The sequence below is a fragment of the Cyclopterus lumpus genome, chromosome 2 (genome assembly GCF_009769545.1).
Source record: "Cyclopterus lumpus isolate fCycLum1 chromosome 2, fCycLum1.pri, whole genome shotgun sequence".
In the NCBI taxonomy this organism is placed as follows: domain Eukaryota; kingdom Metazoa; phylum Chordata; class Actinopteri; order Perciformes; family Cyclopteridae; genus Cyclopterus; species Cyclopterus lumpus.
Genome location: NC_046967.1, coordinates 7,279,205 through 7,289,785, shown reverse-complemented (window position 1 = coordinate 7,289,785; position 10,581 = coordinate 7,279,205). Strand labels below are relative to the sequence as shown.

The 10,581-nt window shown below is 44.4% G+C and overlaps 1 protein-coding gene across 2 annotated transcripts in view; it reads right to left on the bottom strand.

Moving 5' to 3' along the window:
• Positions 1 to 5,468: 5,468 nt before the first annotated feature.
• The window catches only part of enpp4 (ectonucleotide pyrophosphatase/phosphodiesterase 4), a 5,469-nt gene continuing 356 nt past the window's right edge, over positions 5,469 to 10,581 (bottom strand). For both annotated transcript variants that reach the window (XM_034554286.1, XM_034554279.1), the window contains exons 2-8: positions 9,364 to 9,601; positions 8,947 to 9,243; positions 8,749 to 8,853; positions 8,189 to 8,387; positions 7,917 to 8,090; positions 7,561 to 7,830; positions 5,469 to 6,708 (exon numbers count right to left, since the gene is read on the bottom strand). In XM_034554286.1, coding sequence (XP_034410177.1) covers positions 6,608 to 6,708; positions 7,561 to 7,830; positions 7,917 to 8,090; positions 8,189 to 8,387; positions 8,749 to 8,853; positions 8,947 to 9,243; positions 9,364 to 9,601 — 1,384 coding nt within the window. In that variant the 3' untranslated portion in view covers positions 5,469 to 6,607. The remainder of the gene's footprint in view (positions 6,709 to 7,560; positions 7,831 to 7,916; positions 8,091 to 8,188; positions 8,388 to 8,748; positions 8,854 to 8,946; positions 9,244 to 9,363; positions 9,602 to 10,581) is intronic.

Here is a 10,581-nt window from a genome sequence, read left to right as displayed (position 1 = left end):
AGTTCATCTCCATCATTTCCTGTTATGATGGGAGGTTAGATTTCCTTTAGTTACTCTGTCGGTTTAATTTTGACAGGTAATGCAAGGCGTAATAATTTTTGATCCACGTCTACTAAGTCTTAAGTCCAAGTCTTAATTGTGTTGGTCTCAAGCTATACAGGGTGCTGCCACAAAACTGTTTGGGTCTTTAATCGTCACAACCCTCTCAATGACTTCCACCCACATCTGAGCTGTGATGTATGGCTCATTATTTATTTGTTTGTTTGTTTATCCCTGTGATGCAAGCTGTTACATTGGCAGGCGACAAAGGAGTCGAGATATCGGTCATCGGCCCGTCGACGGGGGACGTTGCTCCCGAAAGCACACGGCGTGGGAGGGAGGGGGGGGGATGAGGGGGGGGTCGACACCACGTGGCGGGCGAGGAGACACAAGTGTTTGGAATGCGACCGTAAGTGTTTTTCTCCTTTTCTCCAGTCCCACGTCAGCGGTGGAGAAGGCGAGACCCAGACAATGCGCCGCTTCAGGCGGTGCGGTTAAAAAAGATGAGCGCACGCACGCGTTTCTTACTAGAGCAGATGAAAAAGAAAGATGTGCGTAAAAACAAAAATAGGGGTGGGGGGGGGGGGGGGGGGGGGGGGGGACGTCAACATTTTTGGGTGCAATTGTAGCCTCTTATTTTTTGGCTGTCAAATTTTAGGAAAGTAATTGTCTTGAAAGCAAGCTTTTTTCCCAGTATAAATTAAACTAAAACTGAATCAAACAATTTATATAATGCTTAAATAAGTCAGTAAAGAAGACCACATCAAGGCAACAGGATTACAGGGTACGGGGATCAGAGACTTAAAAGCAAAGGCAATGAAGGGGGAACGTGGCTGGAGAGACGATTGCTGCTTCCCTCATCATTATAAATTGAATACCGTTTATTATATTTTTTTGGACCAGGGATTCCCACCAATCTTTCTGGATCTTGATCATCTACAAAATGTAATATCAATTGAGGCAATTTATCAGCAGGACCTATGAACAGACTTTGATTGTTAAGAAAACAAAGCAAAAGCCCCTCCAGCCTGGAGAAGAGCAAACATCTTTTACTATTCTATAAATTATCCTGCGACCCTTATTGGGGCCCCCGCCCCCAGGGTTGGGAACCCCTGTTATAGACCAAATAATTAATCAAAGAAATGCTCAACAGGTCAATGAACCATGAAAAGGATCATTTGTAGGAGCTGTGTCATTTTTCAGCCAAAATTGGTGGGTGAAAAAAGGAGACGAACCCCAACACATGTTGACGTATCCCTTTAAGTTAGAACAACGTGAATGAACAGCGAGCTTACGTTACTTTTCCGTGGTGCTATAGCCGATTTACAAAAAAACAAAAAAGAAATCTGTTAATTTGCTGCCAACTAGATTCAGTAGGTACAAACGCGCAGCAGCATCGGTGTTCATATGGTGCAACGAGCTACGGAGTCAATTGGCTGCTAATCTCTCTTCATATGATGAAAATATGGTACACACACACACACACACACGTATGGTGCAATGAGGGCAGATTGTCTCTTTGAATTCTATGGTGCAACTTGAGTACTGCCTTCAGTCGTCGGCCAAGGCTCCAACTGCTCTTCCCATTCTGCAGAAGCTATGCAAGTCTCTGACGCAAGGAGATGTGCTTAGTGTACACGATCGCACACACACACACACACACACACACACACTAATGTCCAATAATCCCTTACCCCTTTATAATTTGGGAACAATATTCATATGGTGCTATCAAGTAAAGACGGATGTCATTTTGTAATTGTTCCGGGTCTCCTCACGGTGAGAGTGTACAGAAAAAGAAGAAAAAACGCAACACCCTCCGTCTCCGAGGAAAAGCAACAATGCTTTATCCGCTCGACAGAAGTGGAGGTGGACAATTCTTTTTTTTCCTTTAGGAGGGTGGTGCTATTTTTTTGTGTGTACACTCCGACGTGGACGTGCACTGCACATTAAAAGCATGGGTTTAGATGTGTCGAAGCACAGAAATCAAAAGGAGAGAGGGGGGGAACGAATATGCGACATTTAGAGTCGGACGTTTTCTGTTAAGATCGTGAATTTCATGCATGTATGTCTTAGATTTTGAGGAAGTATGTGGTCACTGCAGAGCTTTAAAGGTCACGGCTTCGTATTGTGCTTCTGGGTTGTTAAAGGGAGATTTACGTTGAGCTTGTCCCATTAGCTCCCCCCGCACCCTCCCTCACACTGACCTCTGACCCCCTTAGCACCCAGAGCTCCAGCCAATCAGAGATCAGGTTCAACACAAATCAGGTCTGACACAACCAAAAAAACAAACAAAAAAAACACAGTTCCTTCTTCACACGGAAGTTTTCACGTGTGGCATTCAGACTCGGCAGTAGCCTCGTAATCAAAACTGCAGGTGTCACAATCTTCTTACCGTGTCCATTTTGTTTTGAATTCACACTAACCTTCATATCTGGTCCAAAAAAAAAAAGAAAGTTAATCACACTCTACAGTTGAGTCTGCATGCTCCAAATGAAACTTCACCCCAAAAAAAACAGAGCCTTAGCCAGGCCCACTCAGTCAGTGTCATTGTACGGCTACACATCCACAGCTATGCAAAGGTTACACACACAAAGCTTCTGGGCTTGGGTAACCTTTACACAAAAAACACAAAAATACCACATCACTGTTCTCATGTACTCCTTGTACTTTTGTCTTTGTTTGCAAATAAGAGGAGAAGAAAGCCGAATGCAAACGTGTTGAGTTGACTTTTTACATTTGTTTATGATGATTTTGGTAATCTTGCATATCATTTCTATGAAGTTAATTCGTATTTTTTTTCTCCATCGAGTTTGTCTGTAGATGGGTTCAAATTGGTCGGGGGAGGGGGGTAACCGTGTAATGTACCTTTTAGGGTGTGTAATGTACCTTTAGGGAATAACCAGGATGGATGCGACCTCCTGACGGATGAATGTACATCCGATTGTGAAACGTAAAAAAAACAGAAAGTTATTTTAATTGTTTTGTTCTTTGGATGAACATGTAAATGTTCCAGTATCAGGGTCTGCAAAGCATATGATGCCTGTGGTGAGGCTGTGTGTGTGTGTGTGTGTGTGTGTGTGTGTGTGTGTGTGTGTGTGTGTGTGCTTGTGTGTGTGCTTGTGTGTGTGTGTATGTCAGTAACGCTTCATATGCTTTTTACTTTTTGCCAAAGTTTTTGCTTGGTCCGGAGCTGTGAAATTATCATTACTCATCATAGAACTGGAGGCCAGACGCTAAGCAGGTTCTGATCTCAGACCAGTTTTGACCAGATCCGAGTCCAACGACTGCTGAAATCCTTTTCTTTTTGGAGCGTGTCGGAGTGATTTCAGCGGTTCGACTCAGGTGTGGATACTATAAGCACAGGGCAGGGACGAGTCCTTAACGTGGATGTATCTACAAGATGTACCATGAGCTTTTATTTTGTCGGGGTCATGCTTTTCTACCGTGGTCTTCAGCTTGAAACAAAAAAACAAAAAAAGTGGCTCTAGAGATTTCGATGTGCAAAAGTACTTTTTCTTTTCTTGTGGTTGGCATTTTGATTGTAAATACCTTATTCTGGTAATCCTCCTCAGTCGGATCTATGTTCAATGAGTTGGTTAGATGGCTCTTTCAAATGTACCGATAGTAAATGTTCTTTATAAATATCCAGAATGTAAGACGAGAGAAGACTGGAAACTGTGTTTTTTGTAGGAGTCTGTGCCATCGTGTTGTCTTGAGTATAAGCACACTGACATTAGATTTGTTGTGTTGGGGCGGGGGGGGGTTGCCAGACAGCCGCAACCAAGCTTTGGTTCTGCGATTAGGACGAACGGATGTAATATTTGTCTCTCACATTCCTGATAAACACAAAAAATTGTTTGTAATTGTTCTGCAGAGAGAGACCATTACAAGAAATGATTAGTACACAGATGTCCATTTTGACCCCTCTTATTTTGTGTATGAACAACTGAAAAGCTAATGCATGAGATAAGTGTTTAAGAATATATTCATCACGTGCATATACTGTACGCTTAAAATGAAGCTGGAGTCGGCAGCCGGTTTCGCTTAGCTTAGCACAACATGAGCAGAAGCTAGCCAGCTTTGTTCAAAAGTTTAAAACGTGGGAAGGACCTCGTTCCAAAAGGTGAAACGTTGGTCAAGCCGGCTATTTCAAACGTTTTAAAACTTTTAAACAAAGCTAGCTATGGTTCCGCTCTCTATTTCCCCTTATTTCCAGTCATTATGCTAAGCTAACCGTCTCCTGGCGCTAGCTTCACATTTAGTGTACATTAGTGAGTGTGGTATCAATCTTCTTGGCTGACTCTCAGAAAGAAAGCAAATAAGTGAATTTAATGACATTTTTAATACCGTGAGCATCACATTGAAATAAAGGTAAATTCCATTCACTTCAACTGTATTGGAGCGTAGATAGAAATCTAAAGAGAAAAAGCTCTGAAACCCTGGACAAATAAACCCAAATCTATCTACATAGCATGATACATGTTGATAGGTAGAACCAGATAGGTGGAACCAACCATGGGAACCAACTTTTGAGGAACATTTTTTAAAAGAAAGAGCAATTTAGGAGTTATATGGCCATTTTCTGACTTTTGGGTGTGATTAAATAGCTTGATGCAATGGTCCTATTTGCAGCGTGCAGCTAAATGCCAAACAGTTCAATACATAAGCACATATCTCAAACTTAAGTAAGGAAATGTTCAAAGAGGGACACAACTCAGTTGTTTTTTTTTATTCCGATGATAGCAGGGTCTGTCCGGCTCACATCTCCCGTCTTCACTTTAGAAAAGATGGCTGCCGTCATCGTGTTCAAACCGCTCTCGCGTCAGCTCATAAAAAATAAAAACACCATTCAGGAATCTTCTGGTCTTTGTGGGGGGAGGGGAGATTCCCGAATTCACAGCGAATGTTTTCTGACCGACCGCAAAAGAAACGAGAGAGAAGCAAGACGACACGTGGTGTATGTCTTGTTGTCCGTGTATTCTGTGTCTACGATAACCGTTAAAGCATTCTGGGGGAGATATTTTCAATGGCTCTCTGTGGCCAGCGCTAGGAAATGTGTTATTTTTGTTACAATACCTCCTAAAAATAAAGTCTATTTATCTGTGAAGAGACAAAGATTTACAATTATACAGATGACTACATAGAAATCATGACAGATTTTAAATTATGTTTAACAGTTATATAAATGAAAACATGTACAGTTAATTTGGTTTTCAACACGATACAGAAATGTATCTGCGTCAGTATTGAGTTTTATTTTATATATTTACCATTTTATTACATTATTGTAATGTTGTGGCTGCGATGGAGAAAAAAAAAAAATATATATATAAAGGAATATAAATTCATTTTTTCAAATGTGTGTCGCTTTTCCTTTCCATTTCGGGACACTTATTGGGATTTCTACACACACACACACACACACACGTTTTTCAATCAGCTTTATTCATTAAATAAACATTTTTAAAAAGTATTTTTTTCTGAATCGCTCGACAAGCAAGGCAACATTTGCATATTGCCCTTTTACAAGCTGCCAAAAGTTGAAAACTAAAAACAGTAACTCTGTGGATGAAACACAGCATAGAGATGCAGCTTACATGTAGCCTGAACAGAACATAAACACCCATAAATACAAAGGTTTGGACGTAGAATCCTTCCTCTTCACTTCAGCCGCAAAAGACATACTTGCACACATGAATAGAAGCATGGACACGGTATACACATCACTAGATACATGGTTGGAAGCACAAGAGAGCATTGCATTAAAAAGATGAGGCTAAAGTTGAGTTAGTTTGAATAAATCCCATGAAAAGACCATCCCTATCCTGTTGGCGGCACTCGCCATGAACCCGCTAAATTAACTGGGCACTAGCTTTCAGCAAATAGTCCTCAAAAAGGAGGAAATAGTGCATTTGTTTACTAATTAACGGTCTACTTTCAGCCGTGAATGAATACACATTCGGTGCTCTAGTGAGTATTTGGGGCACAACAACGCTTTTCCCAAAACACCTTTCCACTTTACTGTTGTTAACTCTTCAGGTGTGACCTTTCAGTTTTTAGTTATGGGAAAAAAGGAGAATCCAAGTTTAGATCACTTGACTCAGGTTTATCAGTGTAACAAATGAACAAAAACAGTACACACAGAAAGACAATCAAACAATAACCAATGAAAAACATCTGTCAAGCTTTTACCTTCAAGACTCACAGGATATCAGTGAGACACAAAATAAATCTCCATCGAGCTGGTGGCTCCCTCTGCTGACAAAAAGTAACACTACAGAGTGCAAAAAAAAAGTCACATCCGCACACACACACACAATAAAGTTTTCATAAACAATTCCCTGCAGAAAAATAAAGAATAAATCTCTTAATCCTAAAATCTTATGTAAATGTCCTCCTTCTCCAAGAATAAAATTATTCACCCTACCACCAAAAATGGCACATGAACACACACTTGCCTGAGTGACAGCCATGGCCTAGGGGAGTAAAGTGCATCATGTAAAGTACCTCCGGAGAGCAGGAACAGGCGACACAGGTTAAGGTGGTCTAACCCACTCGGATTGGTTTACTCCAAAAGGGGCTCGTCGTCGTCGTCGTCGTCAACCTGGAGCCTCTGGAAGGGCCGAGAGTCCGACGGGCGGCGGAACCTCAGGAACCTGAACAGAACTGAAGAGCAACGAGTCCCGTTAGGAGAGCTCAGCCAAACATTTGGATATTAACTTATTACACATACATGTATCGGCGTATTTGTTGTCCGATATAAACTCGGAAGGCCGTCCCAGAGGAGCCGGGAGCCGAGCCGCACCTCCTCCTCATGCTGGTCACCAGTGTGATCAGCTTGTTCACGCCCGAGCTGTTCCCACTGGTGTTCAATTGGGTTGAGGCAGCATGTGACCAGCATGAGGAGGTGCCCGACTGTTGTGGTTGTGTATTGTTCTTCCACACGGTACTGAGGATCCTGACTGTTAAATTAATACATTATAAAATTGCAAATATGTCTTGTTTCTTCCTCGTTACTGAGAGACTTTAATCATCCAGAGGCAATAGCAACAGCACAATAAGCCGAAGATTTGGCACATTTTTCATGGGCGCAACCCACATACTCAGCTGTGCTGCTCATCCCAGAAATGCATGTTCCTTACAACTGGGGCACCGTTTAAAAAGGGAAAAAAAGAGGCTTGCCCACGATATAAAATGTATTGCCAAGAAACATTGTTACAGCAGAGAATTAATCTAGCAAACAATAATTACTGAACTTTTTGTTCGATGTTTAGTTGACTAGAATCACCGCATCGCGGTTGTATCCTTCCACCAAACAGTCCGAGTGGTCCTTTTATCCTATTAAGACATTTGGATGAAATCTATCCATCTCATATATATATATATATATATATAAATAAATGAATGATTCTTAAAACCCTCTGGAACACTGCTACATGCCAATCCAAGACGACCACCATCTTGCTGAGGTCAGAGCGTGTGGGCCGGACAAAATGTGACGCGGCCTTTCGGACTCACCAGTGATCGAGGTGAGCACCAGCAGGACGCCCACCACCATGCCGACCACCAATGGGGCCTTCCAGTAGGTCTCAGCAGCCAGCAGGATCCGGGCCTGGTTCAGGGTGCCGTTGTTGGGCTGCGGGGGCACCGACAGCAGGTGGCACATGAGCGGGTAGATGTCCACGCTCTGCAGGCTGCTGATCCGATAGCCCTGGCGGAAGCCGGGGCCCACCGCGGCCATGAAGGGGTGCATGCTGGGCAGGGAGTTGTCATAGCCGTGGTCGCCCACTGGAAGGAGGGAAGGAGAGTGGTGGGTGGAGGCGATCACATGTCTGGCTATCACAATAAAGAGAAAAACAACTCGGGAGACGTACAGCGTGGCAGCTTGTTCCCCCGCAGCACGATGGTCCAGCCCTCGTCGGCGACCAGTATGAGCGGCGGCGTGCGCTCATTGTTCCGGTAGTGCAGCCTGTCGGGGATGGATGACTTCAAATACGCCGTCATGTTGGGGTGGCACTTATTCAGCAAGGCAAAGATGGCATCCGGGTCTGCAAAGCACGTGCGCAGAAATAAGCATTAGTGTGAGCGAATGTCCCTAAAAACACAGCTGGCTGAAGGCTCTTTTGTCTCTCGCGGACCTGGTTACCTTTGTGTGGGATGAGGGCCGTGACAGGGGAGAGGTCCACCAGCGTGTAGTTGTCGGGGTGGAGGCAGTCGTCCAGCCGTATGAGGCGCTCGGGCGAGCACTGGGTCATGCCGTGGTCGCTGGTCACCAGGATGTTGACGCGGCCCCAGAGGCCGGTGCGGACCAGCTCCGAAATCAGAAGGCCGATGTTGTCGTCGACCTGGTCGCACACGAGCGGACACACAGCCGTCAGTCGCGGTTTCCGTCGATCAAACCCAAAGCGTGTGGCGATCTGTACGAATCTAATGCGGAGCGGCTCCATCCATTGGGTCATACCAAGCTAAGCCATACATACAATTTCCATACATCTTTTAGTTACAACCATTTGTTTTCAGAATCTATCACGCAAAACATATACTACCTATACCTATATACTAAATACTCCAATAATGCAATGCAACATCTGTCCAACCGCTGAAGTTTAGGAGTGCACAGGAATGGAATGTGGACACAATTAGCGAGGCTACGCCACAGCTGTTTAATATTGCACATGACATGGCAGACATATTTGTGGACAGTACCTCCTTCAGCACTTGGCTCATGGCAGTGACGTTGTCCGGGCCGAACAGGTGACCCGACCGGTCCGGCTCCTCCCAGTAGAGCGCTGCGAACATCGCCCCTTGCTCCTGGTGGAATAGGGTGTGTGGTACAGGATGTCAACGGGAAAATAAATCGACGGGCAAACAGAAAAAGAACGGAAGTGCAGTACGCTTTTCTACCTTTCCATCTCCCAACATCCACTTCGTCACGTTCCCCAGCCGCTGTTGAAAGGTCACGTCGGCGTCGTAGGGCAGAAAGTGCGACGCCGTGCGGTTGCCGATGACCACTTCGGAGCCGGGCCACATTGTGGCCGCCGTCTCGTAGCCGGAGTCCAGCGCCGTGATCCAGAGGGGCCGCGCCTCGTTCCACCACACTGGTTCAGTGTCGTTGGGGCCCACGTGGAAGCTCTTGTTGGTGACTGGGTCGTACATGTTGCTGGCCAGGATGCCGTGGGACTCGGGGTACAGCCCCGTCACCTGGAGGGGAGAAACGGTGAAGTCGTCAATTCATTTCTATCTCGGGAGACTTAATTTGCTCAGTCGGCCAAAAACGTGGTTGCACCACACCATTTTTTAAAAACAAGCAGCGAGGGTTACCAGGCTGTAGTGGTTGGGGAACGTCTTGGTGATGAAGACATTGGTGAGCTGCTCCACCAGGACCCCCTGGCTGTACAGCCGCTTCAGGTTGGGCAAGGGGAACCGCCGCAGGTAGTCGGCGCTGAAGCCGTCGAACGACACCAGCAGTAGCGGCAGAGGGCCCTGCCGAGCCGTGGCGTTTTCCACGCTCCTGGCCCCGGCGCCACACAGAAGGCCCAGCAGCATTATCAGTAACATTCTAGTGAAGATGTGAAAGAACGCATGTTACGCACAACTTTGTGTGAATGGGAGGCGTGCAGTCCACAGTCACGCTACCTGTTCGGTAAGTATAATTACCATCTTAGTTCAGTGTTAATATTGACGGAAGGGATATCTGTTTCATTTTTTTTGCAAGCCATAAAGCAAAGTATTGGCTAATTTAAATAATAATTGTCATAAATCTGACATGCAGAAGCACACACAGAGAGAAAGAGGAGCCAAAAATAGGATTTGGTTCTTCACTTTGACTTTTTCTGTCCCGATACCGATACCGGGGTTTCGGGTGTCTGCCGATTGAGGGACCAACTTGATATCAGTGTTTAATTAATGTGCCGTGTCACTCTTCCAACTTAAGGCTTACAATTGTGGGTATTTATTTTATACTTTTTACTCCCAGATTTGAACGTCTTCCATGCTTGTTTCCTCATGAGATGAGGTCATTTCAGATAATTAATTAATTAAATAAATAAATTTAAAATATATATATATATATATATATATATATATATATATATATATATATATATATAGCAGCAAAGTGCTGTGTGTAAGTATTTCGTTAAATCACAACCCCTCAATCAACCACTTACAGGTTACGGTTAATTTTTTTATTTTTACAGGTGTTGCGGCCTGTTTGGTGAGCTTTCTGCCGTCTGTAGGCTGGAAGCACCTCTTTCTTTCTCACGCTACATCCGATTTCATATACGTCAGCCAATTATACAATACATTTTTATTTGTTATTCTCTGCGGTTGCTACTTTCTGAACAAAGGGAGTCAGCGAAGTAGCTACCTGCCGAAAGCAAAGACCTCCAGATGTGCGATCAGAAACGCGTGGAATTGGAGCAAATGTAAAGAAATTAGACGCACATTGGATATAGCTGGAAGACGGAAAGACACCGAATCTCTGAGCGGACAAAAACGCAACCAGGAAGTCCCCGTTTGTGACGACAAACGGCCTAA